General features: G+C 38.5%; 1 protein-coding gene across 1 annotated transcript; it reads right to left on the bottom strand.

Annotated features, from left to right (window-relative positions):
- Positions 1 to 627: 627 nt before the first annotated feature.
- LOC114351949 (calcineurin subunit B-like) lies at positions 628 to 8,628 on the bottom strand. The gene is made up of 8 exons (XM_028303313.1): positions 8,492 to 8,628; positions 7,782 to 7,893; positions 7,202 to 7,299; positions 4,648 to 4,768; positions 2,836 to 2,986; positions 1,561 to 1,771; positions 849 to 992; positions 628 to 763 (listed from the first exon to the last, which is right to left on the bottom strand). The coding sequence occupies exons 3-8, from the start codon at positions 7,231 to 7,233 to the stop codon at positions 628 to 630; spliced, it is 795 nt and encodes a 264-aa protein (XP_028159114.1). The 5' UTR covers positions 7,234 to 7,299; positions 7,782 to 7,893; positions 8,492 to 8,628.
- Positions 8,629 to 24,937: the final 16,309 nt, after the last annotated feature.

Genomic DNA, 24,937 nt, shown 5'->3' with positions numbered 1-24,937 from the left:
TGGAACAACGTAATTTATTGCGATTCGAAAAGTTACACGGACACGGATAAAAAACTATAGCAGTCGCGTGTGTTAGAATTTTAGGCATTAATCATTTGTAAATTAGTAAATATTAATGTATTAAAGCAAATTCTTTAATTAATAAAGTTACCACAAAAAGAAGAATAAAATTAAGCAAAATCTAGCATAAAATACTTTACGTTATATTCCTATCATATCGTATTATATCGTGGAATATATCTATACTTATACTTACTAATATTATAAAGCTGAAGTTGTGGACCACGACGCTCAACCACCATAAGCAAGCTATGNCAGACTGACTTTTAAATTTCAACGCGCACGGAGCAACATCGCTCGCGGATACCCACATTTGGTACAATAAAAAATATTCAAACCATACCGATACAAAATAACGAAATAACGATATGCATATCGAAATACCAGTTATTTTAAAATTAACGTTATAAAGTGCGCGTCGTCAACAGCGCCCCTGTTCTCCGTATCTGCGTCTTCGAACATGGCGCCCGTCAACTCAAGCAGTTGCTCGTTACTGAACTGCTTACTTACTTGATGGACAGATTCTCCAAAAGCCCATCGTGCTTTGACAGCTGATGCCTGAGTGCCTCAAACGTGATGGCGCCCCTGTTCCTCGAATATGGCTCCCGTGGGCTCAAGCAGCTGCTCTTTGCTGTACTGCTTACTTACTTGATGGACAATTTCTCCAAAAGCCCCTGATGCTTCTACAGCTGATGCCTGAGTGCTTCAAAGGTAATGGCACTCCTGTTCTCTGTAAATGGCGCCCATTAGGCTCGAGCAGCTGCTCCTTATTGCTTACTTAAACTTACCTGATGGACAGATTCTCCAAAAGCCCGTCGTGCTTCGACAGCTGATGCCTCAACGCTTTAAAAGTGATAGCGCCTCTGTTCTCCGTATCCGCGTCCTCAAACATGGCGCCCGTCAACTCAAGCAGCTGCTCGTTGCTGAACTCACTTACCTAATAGACAAATTCTCCAAAAGTCCATCGTGCTTGGACAGCTGATGCCTCAATGCTTCAAAGGTGATAGCGCCCCTATTTTCTGTATCCGCGTCTTCAAACATGGCGCCCGTCAACTCAAGCAGCTGCTCGTTCCTGAACTGGTCACTTACCTGATGGACAAATTCTTCAAAAGCCCATCGTGCTTCAAAGGTGATGGCGACCGTGTTCTCTATGCATGGCGCAAGTCAGCTTGAGCAGCTGTTCCTAACTGCTTATTTACCTAATAGACAAATTCTCCAAAAGCCCATCCTGTTTGGACAGCTGGTGCCTCAACGCTTCAAACGTGATGGCACCCCTGTTCTCTGTACATGGCGCCCATTAGCTCGAGCTATTCTCTGCTGCAGCTGCTCCTAACTGTTCATTTACTTACCTAATAGACAAATTCTCCAAAAGCCCGTCGTGCTTCGACAGCTGATGCCTCAACGCTTCAAAAGTAATGGCACCCCTGTTCTCCGTATCTGCGTCTTCAAACATGGCACCTGTCAACTCAAGCAGCTGTTCTTCGCTGACTGCTCACTTACCTAATAGACAAATTCTCCAAAAGACCGTCGTGCTTGGACAGCTGATGCCTCAACGCCTCAAAAGTGATGGCGCCTCTGTTCTCAGTATCCGCGTCTTCAAACATGGCGCCCGTGAGCTCGAGCAGCTGTTCGTCACTGAACTGCATGCCGTTCTCCTCCATGCAGGCTCGCATTACGTGCTGTAGTTCTCTGTGCTGGATGAGGCCGTCGCCTGTGGAAGAAAACCATGAGTGATAGTGCAGATTTAGTACCTTAGTACAGTCGCGGAATGAAAAGGTTCGTCACCTTAGTGTCGGTTTTCGCTTGCACTAGGTACTGTAAGAGTCAAACCTGCCAACGTAACAGTACAAGAAACAGTGCTGCTAACATTTAAATAAATATGACGTTTGCTAACGAATAAGTCAAATCAAATCAAATCAAATCAAAACCAACAAGAAGGTTTTAGTTTATCAATCATAATAATCTTCTTGACAAGATAAATCGTCACTTTGATCTGAATAATTTTGAACTTTACTGACGAACAGTTAAAGATTATTTTCTCTATCTCGAGATTATTCTGTAACATAGTTTCAAAAGGTAAATGTGCTCGCGATTCGTTGAAGGAATCAATTTGAAAACTGTGTGCTTACCATGAGTTTACGTTACGTGTGCTCGCTAGCGACTGCGTAAAAAAATGACACCTAATTGTATGACATATTGTGCAGCGCCCCTAGCGGCTACTTTCAAGAAACAAAATCTCCATAGAGATTTTTGACGTTTTCGCTAGCGAGCACACCTAACGTAAACTCATGGTAGGTACACTGACGAACCTTTTCATTCCGTGACTGTACATCGACTTCACATTTAAGGTATAACCCGTATTAAAAAGGTGTACTACAGCTATGATAATATTAGTTATGTTCTGTGTAGCGTCCACCTATCGGTTCCCAACATTCTGGAAAGTAAAAACCGTGAAAAACAGTTTTTTCTTTCATAGTGCTGACATGAAAAAAATTAAGGTTGACATTATAATAACAAATCGGATTGAAGTATCCGATTATAAGCGAGGTTTTATCAAAATGAAGAGGTAAAGAGACGAGAGGAATTGTGTTTTGAATAAACAATCAGATTTCATTATTTCCAAATCTCCACTCCACTCAGTTTCGTTTTGGAAATTGATTGGGTCGGACAATTCCTCTCATTTCTCCTGTCTCCACTTTGGCAGAAACTAGTCCTTAGACACTCAGAGTGTTCCTATTCTCCAGAATATTGTTCCGTTTACTGGCACAAACTCACCATCCAAATCGTAGACCTCGAACAGGAACCGAATCTTGTCATCAGGCGTCTGTCCTGCGAAGCGGTGCACCGCCGCAATGAACTCCTGCAGTGAGATGGCGCCCGAGTCGTCCTCGTCGAAGATTTGGAACACGCGCTCCGTGAAGAACGGCTGGAAGACCAGAATATGGTAAGCTCATCATCATCACCATGGTCATCTAATCTCTCTCTTTAAAGTTGGTAGCCGAACGGTGAAGGGCTCGGACTGGCCGACTCGTGATCCGGGGAACGCGGGTTCGGTCCCCACCGCCGCTCGACTATTGTGGTGAGCTCACTCGTGATACAAGCATATCAAATCAAATCAAAAATATTTATTCAGTTTAGACCACAAGTGGCACTTATGAACGTCAAATACAAAAAAAGAAAAGGTAGCCCTTATGGGGCACTTTACATGTCTCCTTATCTTTTGGGCCCTACCAGCGCTCCGAGACAAACATATTATTATGGCAAGTGCTGAGAAGAAACGCCGGAACAAATTCAATTACCACTAGTTGCCAGTTATCATCTAACAGTAAGAATAACCAAATTCAAGTACATCAAATATGTGCAGACTGAATGAGGGCTATCGTTTTAGCGCTCACCAGTTAGCGCCACTGTAGAGTAAGGTCCTGTCACTTGCTAGTAGCGAAGACAGTGGCGCCAACTTGTGAGCGCTAAAGTGGTAGGAGGACTATCGCATTTGCACTCATCAAGATGGCGCCACTGTAGAGTAAGGTCCTGTCAATCGCCAGGGGTGCCAACTGTTAAGTATAAAAACGATAGCCCTCATTGAATTGAACTGAATATGGCAAGTAACCTCATCATCATCACCATGGTCGTCTAATCTCTTCTGCAGAAGGATGATGTTCCATCATCATTGTCATCGTCAGGCAGGCTAGGTTGCACGCCCGTGATAAAATCTTATCGATGATTTTAGGTGGTAAAATCGATAAAATGGTATAAAAGCTTATCACGGCGCGCATTATACGCACTGCAAGATGCCCTCTCTAGTTTATCAGAAACGAATGGATGATTTAGCCTAGACGGAGGGTCTATTCCACTTTGATCACCTGGCTTTGATGACCCAGGTGATCAAAGTCCACTTCCAGCGACAATTTAGTGTCCTTTAATCATCCATGGATACTATGCCCTGGGTGATCAAAGTGAACTCCAGTTAAATTATTATTTCAGTGTCCTTTGATCACCTACATACAAATCACACCTCTGAATAGTCACCATGTCCAATTATTGTCCAATTGTGTTGTAGTGTTGTAGTAATCACTGGAAGTGGACTATGTTCACCTGGGTCATCAAAGCCAGGTGATCAAAGTGGAATAGACCAGACGCAGACCACCGATTTTTAGTTGGCCGATAGTTGGGTCGGGCTGTTAAGCAGTATGGACATGTATGAAAGTGCGCACACTCCGATTTGGTATCGGCCGATTCTTCATACAAATTAGAATCGGGTCCAACTATCGGCCAACTAAAAGTCGGTGGTCTGCGCCTAGGCTTAGCCTACACTCTCTACTATGGCCAGACGAGTTGTTGAGGTCTAAAGCCCGGTCCGTGAGCACGTAGAATTTTGTCCAATGACCCCAAGCTACCCATCCTTATCGCTCGCTCGTAATTATGTTGCTGTCGCGCTCGCACACTCACTGCGGGCGCGCGTCGCACAGGCGCGAGAGCAATATAATTACGCGCGAGCGATAAGGATGGGTAGCTTGGGGTCATTGGACAAAATTCTACGTGCTCACAGACCAGACTTTAGTAACAAATATATATTTATTTACTTACATTTTTGGACACCAATATCTTTCTGAACTGATCTCTGGTGATCTCCTTTTCTTCACCAACGGTCTCCTTGAAGAGTTGTTCCAGTCTGTCGACACTGTGTTTGTCGAAGCCCGCCCGCGGCCTGCAAGAAGAGTGGTATGTATGTTTTTATTAAATCGAGAACCCGAAACCCAGTACGGGACTATTCCCACCTCTCGTTTCCATCGCTGCAACTCCTGTGTAGCCAGGATCTACAGCTTGACCACCAATAAAACTCAACCAGTGAAGGTCAAGTTTGTCTCGGGGGAAAATTAAACTGTCACGAAATTTTTAGCCTTTAATACATAATTTTTAGCCTTTAAGGTGACTTAACTCAAAACATTAAATTATATTTAAGGATAGTCTGCTAGTAGACAGGCAGAATCACCGGAATGCAAAGGTATCGGTACTATTTCACGTTTATACGATACAAGCAGGTAAAGATACCAAAGTTCTGGTTAAACAAGAAGGCGCCAATCTATTCAACATACCAGACATCAATAAATACCTGTAACTTGCATAAATCTGCATTTGTTGAATAAAATTACAACGTTGTCCTTATCCAAGAGATTCTCCAACGAATGCTCTTCGATTCACCGATAAAAGTCGCAAAAAATCGCAAACATCCAGTCATCTAAATGCTAATAGACTCTCCCATTTTAAAGTAACGCGACACGACGTCGTATAAAGGCGACTGTACACAAAGTAAAGCTAAATAATACCATTTTTAATCTTAAAAATATACAAAATACTTAATTGCTATAGATTTAGAATTGAAACAGGATCGACATAATCCTTGATGGTTTCCTGAAGATAACCTATTTAAGAATCAAATTATAAATACTACTGATTTTAAAAGTACCTCATTCTTGTTGATATTATGTAGTAGTAGGTACCTACGCCTACCGTCGAAAAACCGCCGAAAACTGTTGGCTACTACAATCAACTCAAAAGTTAACTCGAAGTCAAAACTGCACTAAATGGTCCACTCCACGAATGTACGAGAAAGACAGTACGAGAAGAATGGCGACGGATTGATAAGCTTGCTACTACACCAGCTGTGACAACCACGATGATGAAGAAGAAGAACTGTTAAGTTAATTATTCTAAAAGATCGTATTATTATTTGCACAGTGTGTCAACTGCCTTAAGTGCGCATTCTGCATTCTGCTTTGCATAAGGCTCGGGCGAGTCCAGTCTACATGCTAGAATGTAAATTTGCGGGCACCTCGCGTGCTAGATGTTTTTGCTGAGCTTTGATATGGGAAGGGGAGAAAAGCCAGGACAATTCTTGTGGTCACTAACTTCAGATAACATAACTTTTTCTGCAAGTTGGTGCTTTTTATTTGGCAATAATTACTACTAGATTCAGTAAATCATCAAGAAGACTTTGATACGGAACATATTTTTCAATCAGACATAAACGGACAGTCTAATAAATCCTTCTAAAACTCTGCAGTAACCACTGTACGGTAGGTGTACTAACCAGTACACCTACCTGCTTATATTGCAATTTCATGACGTATGAAATTAGGGTTTCACCATAATATTCCAGTAATTAATGGAAATTAAACCCATTATGCCGTGTGGTGACGGCAGAGTAGAATACATTTGTCACCAACCCCTACTCTTCCCGCGGGTGTCGTAAGAGGCGACTAAGGGACTACACATCAAACAGAGAACGGGCAGCAGCGCTCTCTGACAAACATCAATCTTTTAAACTGCGATCTCCAACCCGCCTGCCAAGCGTGGGGATTATGGCAAAACCCTCCACTATAGTGGAGGAGGCTCATAGTCCAGTAGTGGACTGTAAAGGGCTGTTGATGATGATCTTCGAATTATAAAAACAATCTTAAGTTATTATTATTATTTACTGGCTGATCTATTCACTCTATGCCTATATGTCTAACTTGTTAGGGCGCGTGCCGTGCGGAATATTCAGAGTTTATTCTTCCACGATAAATGCGCGCGCGTCGCTTGGTTTTTATCTTCATTTGACGTCATATCCTTTTATGGATTGTACGGAATATCTTTAGATCGATCCTAAGATCTAACTTGTTATTTACAAGTATTCTAACCGGTTTCTTTGTTAATTGTTTTAAGAGGAAATCTCTGCGACTTCTGATTTCATTTTAAATGTTTACTTTATTAAAATAAAATGTGTTAATTCTAAGATTAACTTAACTCTAGGTCATCTAGGCATATAAAAATGTAGTTTTTTATTATGGAGCTGATCAGAATACAATGAATAAAGTTGTGTGATAAGAACTGAAGCTTGTTGTAAACTAAGCCCAAAACTGGGCCAAACTAAATTATACTTTGCTACATTAGTAAACTAAAGAGATGGATTGGTGGGATTAACCACCACTCTTAAGAATACCTCTCCTATTGGATCAAGATTTTGTGAATACCCAAAAATCTTTTTTACAAAACACATTCATCAAAGTGATGTTTACTCGACTGCGAAAATCTATTAAATTAGTCAATTAATGCAAGAGTCTAATTGATTACAGAGGCATGTAAAGGACAATGTTACCTGCTGCTGGAGACTCCTGACAGGAACTCCATGACCTCATCAGCTGTGGCGTAGCCGTCACCATCCGTGTCAAGCACGCGGAAGAGTTTGTTCGTCACCTGGAATGGAACAGACACTGACATGAATGAAGAAAAAAGAAGTAATGGGCCATAGAAATAATTATTAGAAGTCGTTTTTTCATAAATTGCATGACAAGAGTGCATGGACTTTAATTTGTGAGTTGTATTTTCTCGTAATATTTATGAGGCTGACAAAGATGATTGAGTTTCTTACTTCGTCTCAGCATCAGCCGATGTGTTGTCTGGAAGTGGAGGAAAGACAAGCTATTTTTAGGACGTGTACTTGTCCAAGTGCCGCGGCTATGGTTAATTGAAGATGGTTGCAGGAACACGACCCTCTCCAATTTACCAGTGGCAAGAGGAGGAAATCATTGGGGGAGGCCTATGTTCAGCAGTGGACGTCCTGTGGCTGAAATGATGATAATTGTGACGATGATGATAATGATGATGATGATGAAGAAGAGGATTTGGTCTACCCTCCCCATGATGGCTAGACATGATGATGATGATGATGTACTCACCACTTTGTTCTGCAAAATCTGTCGGAAGGCGTGCGGCGTGAGCTCGCCGCTGCCCACCAGGACATATGCCACGCTCTCCACCTGCTCGATGAAATCCAGCTGCTTCTCCTCCCTGGAACAGAACAAAATATAATTACTTTAGTATTGAGTGGACTGGTTGAGGAAGTAGGCAGGCCTCCCACTCGGTGGACTGAGGATCTAGTGATGGTCGCGGGAAGCATGAAGTGTGCAGCGCAGGATATTGGTCTTTGTCCAGCCGTGTCTTCGTTGAAACAGTCTCGTAATAGCCGCAACGTAGATAAGTAGCCCGAGAAAGATTCTTTTTAATACGCGCATCAAAAACTGACAACTACAAGAAGCACGAAATTTGGTAGGCGGTATGTATTACTCGTATCTCGATGAAAAATTTTGATGACTTTTGGTATGAGATTGAACTTTGAAGAAGAACATTTAGTAAGTAGGTACTTTGTACTAACTAGGTACGCTACCTACTGTAATAGTAAGTGATGAAAATTTGTATAAGACACCTACAATCCTACATCATAATATTATAACACAGTAGGACAACTATAAAATATGATTTCAATAGATACGACTTGATCACTAGAAGCGCGCTAACGACCACTAAAATGTACGACAATGGCGGCGTTCAATGACAACGCAAAAAGGTCCTTAAAACATTTAAAAACAGATTCAAAAACAGGTCTTACTCACGTGAGTCTTCCTTTCAAATACTCAATCCAGTCTTGCTGCACCAGGTAGTCCTTCTTCTCGGTGTCGAAAAGCCGAAATATCCTATCCAATAGATCCTGCAACAAAACAGTCGTTTAATTCACAAAAAAGGTGCACCACTAACCTTCTAGAATTTTCGCTTCGAAAAACTGGCTATAGGAGGGTAGAAGCGAGTAATTCGAAATTTATTTTTTATGAGTAGTTCGCGGCTTGGGGCCGAGTGCATTCAGCCGGAACGTATAAAACGTAAAGTTACAATAAATGGGATGTAAAGCCGCTAATAATAATGGTCATAGTATTTTTAATGCATGGAATGGAATATTCGACTGCAATTTTTTTGCTGTTTGTTTTAACTTAAATTGAATTCAAATGGAAATCTGCTTATACTGAATGGATAGTAATAAAAATCGGAAAAGGACATTATTTAAACAAACTTTGTATTAATAAAGAATAAACTAGTAACATTTATTAAAATAAAAATACCTATTGTATTGTATTGGTGTATGCGTAAACGGTGTGTTTGCATAAATAAAATATTTGTATTTATATTTGTATTTGTATTACGTAAGAGTACCTACTAAACAAACGACAGACACGCCGAAAGAAAAAAAATGTAATGTCAAGGATTTGATTAGGTATGTGAATAAAATAATTATAGCAACTAAAAATGGAATGTAGCCGCTTAAATCGGAGTAGTTAAATGTTGCATTCATCACGTTTCCTTATTTTGTTATGAGGTACCAAACAAATTGCTTGATGTTATTTTACTTGCCAATTTATTTACTGTCATTTAATTTTTAGGTTGACCTTTTAATCTAAGATGATTTGATTTCTGTGAATCAGTTTATAATGCCATTTAGATGACTAAATTGTCGTAGGATGACTCATTAATATTAACCTTTGTTTGATTGTTCCTTATTGAATCAATAGAAAAAAAATTGCGATGCACAATCAGATGTAATTTGATATATTAAAAGCAATTAAGTATACTTAGTAGGTAAAATTATGATTTTTTTATTATAAAATGCAAAATTTTAATTTGGTATACATTTATTTAAAAAAAAAAACACACAGTTATTTTTATATGGTAATTTTGAGTTACACAGTTATCACTTTCCTTTTTCAAAGCGATCACTGCGTCATCTCCATCACTATTTGCGTCGCTATCGCGCCAAATCTGTCGCCGCCGCCCACGAGCTGTCAAACTAACGTCACATTGACAGCTGACAGGTGTCGCGGCGACAGCGGGCGATCTGATAATTTAGCCAGTGGTTTTGTGATTAATTGAAAAGTTAATTGAAAGAATCATCGAATGATATTGAATAGAGTTAAAGTTTCGCATCTAAACACATCGTAATGGTTTTTATTTCAACTAGAGTGTAAGATTAAGTCATTGGTGAAACATAAGTTAATGTTTAACGTTGTATTTTGAGATCTACTTACATAGTAGAACCAAACCAAAACTCATTATTATAGTATGCCTCATATTTTTTTATGTTTCTAGCAAAAGGAAGGTGATTATTTTTTTCAAACATCTGCAATTAATAACGAATCTGTTAAAAAAAAGAAATCTGAGAAAAGTCAACTCAAAAAAATGGAAAAAAATTTAAAGCCTTCTGCTAGGTCATAAAATTTTAAAATTTCACAAAATGGAATTAAAAAATTAAATCTATCTCCTAAACTAAGCAATATCATAGGTGATTTAGATACACCTTGATGTAAGGAATCTAAATTTTTCTTTTAGACCTCACTGTTTTGGCCACCCTGTATGTATTTTGCTAATTATCCAACTTGTGCTTTTTGAGGATGAGTGTATGTTAAAGTATGAAATTGCCGATTTTTTTCATGGAAATTCATTAGTATAATATTTTTGCGTACTCACACGTTAATTGCACGAAATCCGAATAAAATGTAAGCACAATAAATAATACGTAGGTATTTTGATAAAAATAATAAATCACATTAATACTAAAAATACGAGTAGCTCCAATTTTCCTATGAGGATAACGTTTGTTTTTCTCGTCCCAACTGAATTTGTTTATAGCAAAATGTATTTGGGTAGGATCATTATTTTATCGAACTAAAATACATAAAATAGGCATTAATTTATTAAATTCAATACACACCACAAAATTAAACGAGAAATTTAGTAACACTATTTCTAACAACGGGTAGGCTTAGGTACTAACTAACTGCCTACCTATAATCAAAATCAAATCAAATCAGTTTATTTGCGTGAAAAGCATCACTCTTTATCACTATCACTTGGTTTCTGTATCAAATATGTAATGTAATAATATTAAAATAATATACGTAAATTATGATGTCACAAAACACTGACCCAATGACTTTATGAACCAAATAGTATGACCTACATTTTGTTAATTGATATTTTTTATCGTGATGACTCATTTTAGATTGAATAACTATTTTAAGAATTTTAACGGTTAGGAGGCGTGGAAATTACGTAGGGGTGGGTGATGAATCGTCACTGACGATACATCATTTAAACACTTTGCAGTTTTGATACGTGCTATGCTGTTTTATAACAAAAATATGTGTCAGATTATTTTGATTAAAAGTGCTTTTTAAAAGGCTATTTGCATAAATTAATGAGTTTTATGAGTTTTCTAACCACTTGCTTATTTTTCAAATTATTTGCTTATGGGCCGATTTTTCAATCGTCGGATAACTTTTAACTGAAGAATAAGTTTGGCACATTGACAGTTTCAGTATGGGAAATATGTCAAAATGACAAGTTTATTCTAGCCCTAAAGTAAACTAATCAATCTACCTACAACGTATGCAAACAATTCATAATAATAAAAATAATTTCCTAAACACATGCAAGTAAAGCAAAACTAATAATGTTGTTACCTCAGGGACACACGGTTTGATTGCGCCGCGAGCATTCGAAGTTTAATGTGTGTTATTAGAGTAATTGCTATTAAATGTAATACGTATGCCCTGGGGCTAGCGGGACACATAGGAAAGATACACACTGCTCGTAAGATTGGAAAGCACTTTAAGTTTGTGCTTTTTAAGTCTGTATTGGCAGAAAAATGCATAATACCCTATGCTGGACATTCAACAATGGAAATTAAAAAGAAACTAAGAATTCTTTCGTCAGTATTTGTCCTAGGTAAGATTGTTAAAAAATAATTGAATTTTTTATCTATGTAATATTTTTAGTTTTGTTAAAAAACTCGAAAACCCATAAATAAAAATTTGATTATGGTCCGTATACCAGATATTATTTCCTCCTTGGCGTTGCCATCTTTAGTGTTTTTGTTGTGAACATAAATTACAACCAGAAATTCGCCAAACGCTTCGACTGTATTTTCAAACGTATAAATTTGTTATTTATAATTTAAAGAGAGGGCGTGAGAATCAAGTGAATATAAATTACGAGCCAGTGTAACCTTTCATATATTACTGGCCGGATATTGGCCTACTTCCAGTACTCAGGTCACTCGGATAATAAACGTTAAACTTGATGTATTAGGTTATTATGATTGGGTACATTTGACACTAGATGCAGACAAAATATTCAAGGTCTCTGAAGTATAATAGGTCTATAAAACTACTTATAATCCGGGCCTTTTCAAGGCGAGAGTGAATAGGCACTTACAAAGCAGATATGTACCATCCTAGACTGCATCTCACTAGGTGAGATTGCGGTCAAATACCTGCCTTGTTATGCATAAAAAAAATCTTCTTCCATCATGTAGGGATAACAACTAAGGCTGAGTTTTAACGGTCAAACTATGACGATAACCGGTGCTTTTTGTATGGAGTTTGACAGATTTTTGACGTTTGTCAAAGTTAAAGTAAGATGGTACAACCCAGCCTAAGAGTGCCACGCTGATGTGACTATATGAGCCACCTTACGTAGGTATAACCATAGCATAGATGTTTGAAAAATCCAGTTTAAATATACGTTTCTATAACAAGCTAAATGATTCCACTAAATTGCACTGCTTTTTAACAACATATTAATAAGTATGAATTTATTTCGTGAAAAGGAAGTCATTGACAGACAGAAGTCAGAACACATTAATTATTATAATTGCTACAAGCGAGGCTTGTGCTAGCACAGGATGTAGGGGTCATAATAACTGACGGGTTATGTCATATAAAATAATAAATAATGTTTTATAAACAGATTAAAATACTCGTAAGTATCAGTTTGGGTATCAATTTCAAGCGTCATCATCAATTAACCGCGAGTTAAATTTTATAATCCTGGTAAAGATTATTGTACGTATGGTTCCGACAGAATAGAATAATGCCCGTTTTCACCCCTACTCTTTATAGGGTTGATTTTTCAATCGTCAGATATCTTATAACTGAAGATTAAACTAGTCATTTGACATACCTATTTCCCATGCTGAAACTGTCAATGTGCTAAACTTAATGCTTCAGTTAAAAGTTATCCGACGATTGAAAAATCAGCCCTAAATGTAGTACCTACCTAAGCAGCGACTAAGGTTAGAGTGGGGAGTGTAAGATCCTCCTAGATAACACCCGTGTTCACAAACGATGCTTGCTTAAGTGAAGCAGCAAATCGAACGCACAGCGATAATAATAGAGCTCTGTGATAGGTTCGTGTGTCACCCTCTGTGTCCACGCGTACTGTGAGACCTCATAGTAAGTATAATTTCTGAATACGGGCGTTAGTTTAGTGAGGGTCGTGCTCCTGCAGTGGCACTAGTAAAGCCTGGTCTGTGAGCACGTAGAACACGCGCGAGCGATAAGGATGGGTAGCTTGGGGTCATTGGACAAAATTCTATGTGCTCACGGACCAGGCTTTAGTATGACTTGATGATGTCGATCAAAATAAAGCTGCCTATGTGATAAAATAAGGCCGATATGATTTATCTGTTCATTGAGAAACGCCATAAATTTGTGACGTTAAAGCTGCGCACACGCACGCCCGCGGCGCTTGCGCAAGCTTTGACACTCGTGATCCGATGATTAGCTGCGATCTGAGTTTGTTTCAGGGGCGGCACACTTGCGACAAAGTCTTTAAGTGTCATGGCTGTAGGCAATGTTATCCAAATTCTTTAGACATTTTCATTTACCGTGCTTTAAGTGAAATGTAGAGGCTGTTGTGCTATCAAATATTTAGCGAAACGACAACGAAATCTAATCTGCCAAAAATGTTACTTATGCCTGCCTTTGAAAGTTATGGCATTGAAAGCTTCATAAAAATATTTAAAAGTACCTAAGCTATGTTTTTTACCATGCCTACTTCCTCGTACCCTCAAAAAGTGGCTGATATAGGCTTTATTGTATGAATAATGAAAGGTATTTGCTTCAATTAATCTTTAGGTATGTAAATCGCGTCTTTTTTATGGGATAGGAAGCAAACGAGCAGACGGATCACCTGTTGGTAAATGATCAAGGGTAAACCTGATGATGCGTCTAAAGTTTTGCGACAAATCGCAAGTGTGCGTGCGTATCAAAACAATTGCCACACTCTCGATTTAGGTTTTTGCGATTGTCGTGAGGCCGCATCGAGCTGCGCCCGCGACCTCGCGACACGTTGTGTGAACGGATGTACGTTTCATTGACGAAAATTGGTCACGTCACTTTTTGCGTTTTTCGATTAATGGGCTACGACCACACCTTCGCCATTTTTTGTTCGTAGCCGTTAATTTATGGTAATATAAAAGATAGAGCTTTTGAAGATATCACGTTTTTCCTATCTTTTACGTACTCTGGGATACCTATTGTGACCAAGCCGACAGCAAGAAACAATTGTTTACACAAAGCGATTTTTAGTTTGTTTGTCTCAATTCCGAATCCGGGGCTTATGCCCGTTTTCACCATCAATCCCTAATTTTTAAGTGACCCCTATGGTAATACTTAACCTGTTAATTAGGGATTGATGGTGAAAACGGGAATTAGTGTAACGCTTCCAAACAAACCAAAGCTTGTCTTAAACTGTCTTGTGAGATACAAGTCAAGAGCTTCCTCGTTGTGGATAAAAAAACTTTGATGGGTAGTGGATGGATAACGGATCAAACTTAAATGCTTTTTACTGTAACGTCTTCCAGTAAATCAAGAACTGAACAAGTCAATTGGCCATTTCCATGGCCTTAATTACTAATTAAAGCTAGACGACCCCCCGCGGCTTTCCTGATAATTATCGCCTTTACAAGGCAAATAGGGCGGGAAAACTGAGCCGGCGCGGGCAGACATTATGTGGCTGCTAATGATGACCATAAACGATTAGAAATGCGAGAAACATAGACCGTTTTTTTGTTGTCGGTTAACTTAGTGGATGGCATTTTGGTGCAGCATAAAAGCCGCCGTGTAAAAATTTATTCTCGCTACTTTTTTGCTAGGTGGACCGATGATCTGGTGAAGACCGAGGGAAGTACCTGGATGCGGGAGGCACAGGATCGGTCGATATATGGCCTTTGTCCCGCAATGGACGTTATTTGGCTGAAACGAATGAACTTTTTCGCATTTGGGACCTAATGTTTAGTAGATTGATCTCGGAAGTTCTAGATTCGATTCCCGAGTGGGAATTCTTTGTTTTTAAAGTCCATCAAAGTCCTCGCTGGGACGCAAGTCTCTCTCAAGGAGGGTCAAAAGATTTTGCTTTGAAAAAGTTGGTGAGATGAATATTCTAATATATAATTAATAGGGGATGAAAAGTATGAGGGACAAATCATTTTTAATTAAATTATTTTAATTACACAGGTTTACCTTATACCTTATTACGTACTAATTAAATAGTCAAATAACAATAAACATGTTTGAAAATAAAGGTAGGTTTATGTAATAAGAAACTAATTGTTTTTGATTGCGAGTTGTACGAAAAAGCTTCAGTTTTCAGTAACAGACCAAAACCCATGCAGGTAAAGCCACGGGCAAAAATTAGCGATGAATACTTACAGAGAACCACATAAATGTATAAAAATATTCAATAGTTCTGTGTAGCTCACAAACTGCCAATTTATCGGAGCATTATGATCATATGGCAAAATATTTATATGACTGAATTACACGGTGACGTCTGACAAGCCATTCTGCCTTATACAGATGGCGCGCATGTTTGAGCTGCGCGCGCGCTTAAGGCGATAGGTGAGGCAAAACTGCAAAATAGACCTCTCTTTGAATCCCTACTCCTCCTAAATGGATGATCCAAACAAGAAAAAAAAATATGTGTGAGATGTATAATATCTTAAACTAAAAAATTGTTGTTCGTTTTTTTTGTTACAACTATCAGTTTTGACAGAAAAAATTCTTAACTTTCTTCTAATTTCACCAAAGAAATTTCCTACTACTCCTAAACGGCTGAAGCGATTTTAATGATTCTTTCACCAAATGATAGAAAATTTAATTATCTAAAAAATTGTTGTTCATTTTTTTTCAAAAATAATGTATTACGTGTCATACATTCAAAATACCCTGTAATTTCCACACGCGGGCCGCGCGAATGCGGGAGCTCAGTCTTTCACTGGCGTTCGCACGGGGAGGCTGTGTCGCACATCGGCACGCTCCGCTTTAAAGCGTGCCAAAGTTCTATAGAAAAGGCCCGTGACGTCATTGAGAGCATAAAAGTGCAGCACTTTGTGACGTCGCGCGGAACTTCGACGCACTATAACTTTGTAATTATTTGTTTGATTGACAATTCAAAATATACGTGTCCAATATTTTTTTATATTAAAATTGACGGACTAAAAATATTTTTTTAGGAAACTAGCCTCGGGTGGGCTTAAATATTTTAAACTACCCTCATATTGTCATAATGTTACATTGTAGTGGCGTTACCTCGACACACAGTATTCGTATTCGTACTTGACATGTAACTCATATAAAAATGTCGCTCAATCCGTATTTATCTATTTTAGTTGAAATGGAACGCAAAAATCTAAAATCTTATTTTTCTCTCGATTTTACCAAAATATAATAACGGAGAAAGTAAAGTCTAAAATTGTATTCGATGATCAAAAATATTTTATTCAATGTTGACCGATATTTGACCAATATTTTGAATACCTGCACAGACAGACATTTACATTTAGGTAGGTAGGTACTCGTACACACTCACGAATATCGTCAGCCTAACTTTCAAACTGCTTAGGTATGTCCCTTTTTGCAAACTTTACAGGAGGAAATAACTGTTTATTTTTCATAGTTATGGTACTAATTAAAGTATAATGATGTCTAATTGAAATATAATCATTTATTTAAATTTTGTTTCAGTTTGAAAATATGCTGACGATAATTATTATTATTCTGTATAATGATTTATTTTCTTTTTTTAAATTCTGTTTTGAAACACAAAATAAGCATCGCAATTTTTTTCGATCTGCGTAAATTAAAATCGAGTTAACATTCCCGTAGGCAGTTATGTTAGAATTGGCAGCGCTTCGCATCTGTATTCTGAGCGCACTTTGGTATCGGGCAAGAATCGCGGGCGCGCGGCGGGAGGCGCGTTGTCTCGCTCTAATGCTCAAGGTCGTTCGGCCATGTAATCGCCTTAAGGCCCATACCACGGGCATACTGTCACCACCATAATAAAGTTTCTTTAGTTAGTAAGATTCTAAATAAGGTGCAATGAAGTAGCAAAATAGTCATTTCTAAAATATACAAATACAAATGTAGGATTTTGCCAGCACTCTCCATGTAGACCAGACGTTAGGAACTTCTGACCTCATATTTCTCCCTCATTTAGGATTCCCCATTAGTTCTATTGGATAACAGTTTTGGAGGTCCAATTCTACTCTGTCAAAACGCCAGGGTTGATATTTATAATAACGTGCTTACTTTTTTTTGTAAGTACCTACTATAAACCTACAAAATGCATCTGTAGGTTACCTATCTAAAACGTATACCCATTAAATTCACATATCACTTAATTTTCTTTTCTTCAAAATGTTGTCTTGCGACTTAACTATCATGTAATTTTCCAATAACTAGAAAGGAAGATATTAAGTAAGCTTGTAGTATGCCCACTTAACATGACCAAGCATTAGGCCTTATTAGGAGCCTAGGTAATGGCCGATTTAGAGCACTTATGGGCCCATTTAAATGTCCTAGGGGTGGTAGATGTGCAGTTATTTCTTGTAGTCGGATAGGATAATGGGTGTCTTTATAAGGACATCAGCTTTCCAGGTAAAAATGTATGCTACAGGATTGGCTTTAGTCTCAGTTCCTATGAATTTGCTTATGGTTACGTATTTCTAATCTTTATCAATCTACCGTTAAACAGTACTCTTAATACTTGATTCAAACTTAAGTCTACATCTAAATCTAAATATATAAAAGGAGAAACTGACTGACTGACATATCAACGCACAGCCTAAACGGCTAAACGTTGGCACTTGAAATTTGGAAGGGACGTAGCTTAGGTACCGTAGAGGTGCACTAAGAAAGGAATTCCCGAAATTCCCACGCGAACGGGAATTAGCGGGAAAATCCTTTTGTATGAAAAATCTAAACCGCGTAAGATAGACGAAGGGGGTACAACGGGATCCACGCGTACGAAGTCGCGGGCGGCCGCTAGTTCAAGATGTGATTGGACAAATTCCAATACTTAGACCATCAAAACAGACACGGAGATTGAGATTGAGTCTTGAGAATAGAGTTAGGTAACAACACATAAGCGTTATTTCAAAATGGTTTATAGCCATTTTATTAACCTTTCACTTGTTATTGCTTAATTTTATAAATGAGATCAAATTTTTAAAATGGTGACTACTTTATTCATTTAATATCTAATTGTCAGAAATATAATTGATAGAAAAACACTTCTGTCCGGCATTATCTAGGATTCAATTTGTGACGCGCCCCGCGACGCATCGACAGCCCTAGCACCGAGCACGGAGATTTTGACAACCCTACGGCTGCGCGGCCGCACGCCGCACGGACCGAGCTAATATAAGAGACGGCGGCGACCGCGGGCGCCTAGCATTCGCTCGGGAGCCATTGTAACAGCCAGAGGNACAGTCGCGACAGCAATATAATTACGCGCGAGCGATAAGGATGGGTAGCTAGGGGTCATTGGACAAAATTCTACGTGCTCACAGACCGGGCTTTTAATAGCAAACAAACAAGCGAGCGAATCACGACATTGGCTCTGATCGGATTCATTCACTCATTCAACGCGCCGAACATGACCGATAACAGCGNGCCAGAGGTTCGCGCGCGCGTCTATCATTCCCTCGGCTGCATTGCAAAAGAGTCCCTAGCGAATAGCTATCCACATTGTTCCCTACTAACCCTAACTGTTCGACTTTGGCTTGATCCGATACCTCGTCATTAATCCGCGGCTTGCCATACAGCGTCGTGTCGATTGCGTTCTATCGTTGATAGCCAACCGGTTCTCGTCCTTACCGAGTAGTGCATGAGATACTCATCCCGAACCTGCGGTAGCAATCCTGCTGCCACCCTTCCTGAATTTCACACCCCCTCACCCCGTAGGTCCAACGCCTTTCCCTAGTGGTCGTACTCACCATCGAGGCTTCGGTCTCTGGCTGGAGCTAACGAACCACATCCCACCCCCCTAGTTATAAGTATCCAGACTAACACTCGCTAAACCTCGCATAGGGCGCCGCCCCTCTCGCGGATACATAAACTAGTCTCGGGACGCGGCTCGGGCGCGTCGCTATCCTTTTCATTGCCAATAATTAGAAATTGTGATGTAACCCGTAAAGTAATCGCTCGTAATAATAATAAACTTAGAGTCAGTGAAGTTAGAATAAGGAAAATAATTGTGGAACCTGAATTATAAGTGCCATTGTGTTATTGATTGTGCGTTTCCTTGGTCGAATATCCCTGTAGGCATCCTGGATAGGTACACATCCCTCATCGCAGAAGGCGAACTGGGACTTAGTACTAAACAGCGGGGTGTCAGACTGAGCTAGCTTAGACGCCCCGTTGCAAATTCATATTTCAATGCAACGACACAAACGAACTTTCGATTCACATATCGAGAACAGTAATTGCAAAATGTTTCTTGCTACTAATACTTGTCAACACTTATCTGTGAATTTATGATAGCAAGACGTTTTGCTCTAGCTATACAGGGTGTCCCAGAATGGGTGAATCAAACTGATAGGGGAGGTAGCTTTACTAATGTACTATCCCTAAAATATATGAAAAAAAATAATAAAGCGCATAGGGGCACAATTTTTTTCCATAATCAGCTTTGCCTAAGTATCTGGCTATAATTGCTGCGTTTGGAGTTTATTTCTACTTTTTTCTTACTAATATTAATTGTATGATCCCTTCGTTTATCTGTAAAAAGGTCAAAAGTTTGTTTTGAAAATAATGACTACATCGATTTAGAGCACGTTATTTAAAAAAAACCGAACGCAAAATTTTTATTTTCATATTTTTTAGGGATAGTACATTAGTAGAGCTACCTCTCCAAGCAGTTTGATTCACCCATTCTGGGACACCCTGTATAACTGTTTGAGATCTACTTTGAAAACAAGTTTTACACATAAGCCTCTGTTTACGAGCCAAGCCAATTACAAGATGGTGGTAGCTAGCCAGGCGGACTTAGAACAAGCCGTACCACCAACCAAACCGAACAGAAAAATCTGCTCCCACTGGGAATCGAACCCGGGACCTCTGCGCCTGAAGCAGGTGGTCTTAACACTAGACCACAGAGGCGGTTAAAGAATGGCTAATTATTGTCCTACTAAATAAATGCGAAAGTTTGGATGTCTGGATGGATGTTTGTTACTCTTTCACGCAAAAACTACTGAACGGATTTTGTTGAAACTTTACAGTATTATTCTTTGTAACCCATAATAACATAGGCTATAATTTATGACGATCTGTGACAAACTAAATTTCACGCGGGTAAGTCGCGGGCAAAAGCTAGTGGTTAATATTTTAGCCACTAGTGTCAGCAACCGAACGTGTGGACGCACAATGTAGGCCTGGAGACAATGACTTTGTTCAAAGTATGTTTTTTTTTTCATAAAGCTAGGTCAGGCACTTTTAAACATATTGAAGATTTTGTAACTAACCCTTTTTTGTGGTTTACAGAAGAACCACCGATTCTCTGTTCATCTCTCTCTCATAAAAGGTTAGTGAAAGAGATGAATAGAGTCGAATAAAGATATAGATTTCCGAAGTCAGTCCTTAGTACTACGCTTATTTATTCCATGGGCTTGTCTACAAGCTCTAACGAGCCTATATATCGCTTGAATTACCGGCCGTGTGTTTACGTTTCTATCTTATCTAATTGGAACAATTTGCCTTTCGGAGTCGAAGGCGAAATGTGCGCAGGAGTTGGTTGACGATTCTCTTAGACCAATTTAAATATTGAAATCGAACTTACAAAATCTACCAAACGGAGTTTAACTCGATTCCGTAACATTGTAGCTAAAGACTGTTATGCCCGTTTTCACCATCAATCCTTAATTTTAAGTAACACCTATGGTAACATTGGTAACACATAATAGGAATTCTGTTTTCATAGGGGTCACTTAAAAATTGAAAACGGGCATTACGCTATTCTTATCAATAAAATCATGCAACGAACAAAATCAAAGACGCAAAAAATAAGTTATTTGTTGCGTGGGAGATTATTTCATATTTTTAAATGCAAATGCAACTACCAACTTTAATTAACAACCAATTTTATTCAAATCATCAATCAAACATCAAATGAGGCATAATTGAAGGTGATTAGTCTGTCTTCTTAGCAGACGATGCATTATTTATGAAAATCAATGGATAATACCTTTCTTGAAATGAAATTGGTTCTCTCTCATGCGTTTTTAAAGGTTCTCCGCTATCATCCTAGACAATCAACCCACTGCCTTATCAAACCACGCGACCTTAAAAAGGGCTCGCCCAAACCATCCATCAAGCATGGGACAGTACAATGCGCACCATCAATAACCGATGGTGGGTATTCGCTGATTAACATCGGACTTTCCAAAGCAATTACCCGCTGGTGTCAGCCACCTAAGGTGTGGAACTGTGGACGCACAATATAGACCAGGGGACAAGGTATTTGTAAAAATATTTACAGTAACCAAGCAGTAGTGTACCTATTTAAAAGTATAACGTCTTTTCCTTTATAAATATGAAAACAAAAAATCTGTCAAATTTGCAAATTTTTGAATAAGAGGTGGATATAGAGTCAAGTGGTTTGTAGAAAATGAATTGCTTGACCAATGTAACAACTCTTTCATAGAGCTAAATACTCAGAAACACAATACAATTCTATATACAAGAGAAGTCGAGATACAGGTACCTACAAAGTAGGGTCCTAAACACTTATGCGAACATTAGATCTCCAAAACCTGTCTGACCAGCGTGGAAGTGTATCGTATTACCTCTGGTAAATTATAGAGGACTCGTCTTTCTCCTGTGGAGACTAAAAGACCTGACGATGATAATAATGATGGCAGATACACATGCATCGTTCGTTCGCGCTGCTATACATTAATGATAGATATTAAGGTTTAAATAGACTTAGATCAAATTAAACAAAATGAAATAATTACTATTCAATCTCTAAGCCTAGGCAGGTCATTTGTCAAAATCACCATTCGTATGCTAATGAGTGGTTGATCGATGCGGCGCGTGCGCAAGCCTAGTACTGCTGCTTAGGCAACAGAACCATTAGACGCTGGTTAGCAAATAAATTGAATCTAAAAGTAAAGATTCGGGTCAGCTCGTTGTGTGGGCTATAGGCTTTTGCCTCTTCTAATCTATGGAGGTCAATTTAAGGTGCATTGCAAAATAGTTGCGACACAAATTACACGATTTACGGGTGGATTGATTGATAACAATAACTGGCTTACTAAGATTGGAGCCACTGGTTTATTTACTTTTACCACAACATTACAAAAGATCATTATCATCATAATCATTTCAGCCATCTGCTGAACTTAGGCCTCCCTCAATGATTTCCACAAAGGCTGATTGGTAGCGGCCTGCATACAGCGCCTTCCTGCTACCTTTATGAGGTCGTCGGTCCACCACAAAAGATACTAAGATTTTTTGTCTCAATCTTGATATTCGATGCCCACATGTTCACTACAGGATTTGGCATAATGGTTTGTCATTCGGCTAGAGCACTGGTCCAATTTAAATAAGCTATTGTCTTCTGATAATATCTATGTCACATTTACATTTGCTCATGTACCACGCTAACTTAAGTTGGTGGGTGCAGCATTTAAAATATCAGTTGCACTAACAAATAAACTAACTACAAAAAGTAATTAATTCTCCTTAAGATTGACAGCTACTGAATTAAACAATATCTTTCACTATTCAACCCAAGGAGACCTAGTTCACCTTCCGATGATTGGTCAGAAATATTGATTAAAATCATCGCATTGGTCAATTTCCAACAATGCCAACCAATGGGGGCAGGCCTGTCAATCATGCACTGATTGCAAGTCAACCTTCTACGAATAGTAATGATGTTAGGGCTAAATTACTTAGCAAACAAGCACTAGATCCACCATAAATAGAAATAAAGCACATTTTGAAAACTACAATGTTAAATAATAACCAAAATGATACAAAAGAATAAAGGGAAACATTAGAAAATAATGAAAAAATAAAAATCAAATGTCCAAAATGGTTTCAAATGGGCAAACTTATTATTTTAAGTACCTACCTAAAATATGAGGCAAGAAAGTTATATAGTTATCTTCTAAAATGTAATCAACTTCATATTTATGTCATTAAACATTAATTACCTTACCATTCGTCGGCCGTTTGGTGTAGTGGTTCAGAACGGACTACTATGCCGAGAGGTCCCGGGTTCGATTCCCGGCCGGGCAGAAATTGAAATGATGAATTTTAATTTCTGTGACGGGTCTGGGTGTGACTATGTATAATATTTATGTATTTAAAAAAAGTATATAAGTAGTATATCCGTTAAGCTAGCACCCATAACACAAGCATTCAGTTGCTTACTTTGGGGCTAGCTGGCGCTGTGTGAAATTGTCCAAAGATTTATTATTACCACATTCTATTAAATAAATATTCTATTCTATTAAATCTATTAAGAGTGTTTCTTCGAAATCAAAAGTTTTTGCAAGACCGCTAAGGGGCCGTCCATATATTACGTCATTCTAAATTAGGGGGGGGGGGTTGGTCTGCGGATGACGGTAAATGATTTACAACAGGATATTGCAAAATTCCCACGGAAACGGGAGTTGGCGGGAAAAAACATTTGTATGAAAAAATCTAAACCGCGTAAGATAGACGCTTGAAATTTGGCATGCAGGTACCTTAGTAAACTTAAAGCTTAGTTACAACAGGATATTGTAAAATTCCCTCGGGAACGGGAGTTAGCGGGAAAAAACATTTGTATGAAAAAATCTAAACCGCGTAAAGTAGATGAAGGGGGTAAAACGGGATCCATGCGTACGAAGTCGCAGGCGGCCGCTAGTATTACATATGTATAATACTAGCTGCCCGCCCCGGCTTCGCCCGTGGTACTTACATGTCATTATACATATAAACCTTCCTTAAGAATCACTCTATTAAAAAAAAAGGTGATTCTGTAACCAAGTGTTTTAATTTTGTCAAACTGGTAATGACGTCAATTTTGGGAGAAGGGGGGGGGTCATTAAGAAATGACGATAGGATGATTGTAGGGGGGGGGGGTCTAAAATCTGAAAAAATCGATGACGTAATTTATGGACGGCCCCTAAGCCAATTATTTTGCAGTTATCCTGTTCACTTGAAGGCCAAAACAATTATTAACTCTTCAAATGTATTAATAAAACCCATCACCACCTCGTTTAGTTCTACAACCTCTATTACAAGATAAAGCAGTTTCTGTGGTTTCGAGTTGCCTCCGGTCTTAGCTACATTTAATAGAAATCATGTCACGGTGTATGTTGTACTCCATATTTTACTTTTATGACTTAATTAATATCGCTGTCTTTATGAAGGTGATTACGTTAATCCAAGATAGTTTCACTTTTTTAATTCTTGCTAGAGGTTAGAAATTGCTTTCAAAACTTTTTGTTTTTCAGCAATTTCCTTCTTAGTTTTATCTTCAATTCCTAATCGATGTTACATTATTTAGACTAAATAGTTTTTGAAGATTGTAAAAGACAGGGACCTATCACTTTAAGTTCACACGTCAAATGTGAATGAGTACACTTAAGCTAAAAATCTAAATTCAGACACCGGGGATTGAAGTCTTGTAAAAAACTAATTAAGTATAAAATAATAATGTTAAGTGATTCCATGGGTTTTAACTTAAATGCGTAGTTCAAATTCACTCACTATTCATGTTATTTCGTAAATCCTGTATATCGATATCAAATGCTTCAATCATAATTATCCAAAGGCTCTTTAATAAAATAAGATGGCCAAATTTTCCAAGACTAGGAAAATATTATATCATTAATTAAGATTCGAACATTGCCTTTGTATTGAAATGTCCTTACCTTACAAGTAGTAAG

Source organism: Ostrinia furnacalis, unplaced genomic scaffold (assembly GCF_004193835.3).
Source record: "Ostrinia furnacalis isolate ACB-3 unplaced genomic scaffold, ASM419383v2 OfSCF0095, whole genome shotgun sequence".
NCBI lineage: Eukaryota > Metazoa > Arthropoda > Insecta > Lepidoptera > Crambidae > Ostrinia > Ostrinia furnacalis.
This window is presented reverse-complemented; position numbering and strand designations above follow the sequence as displayed.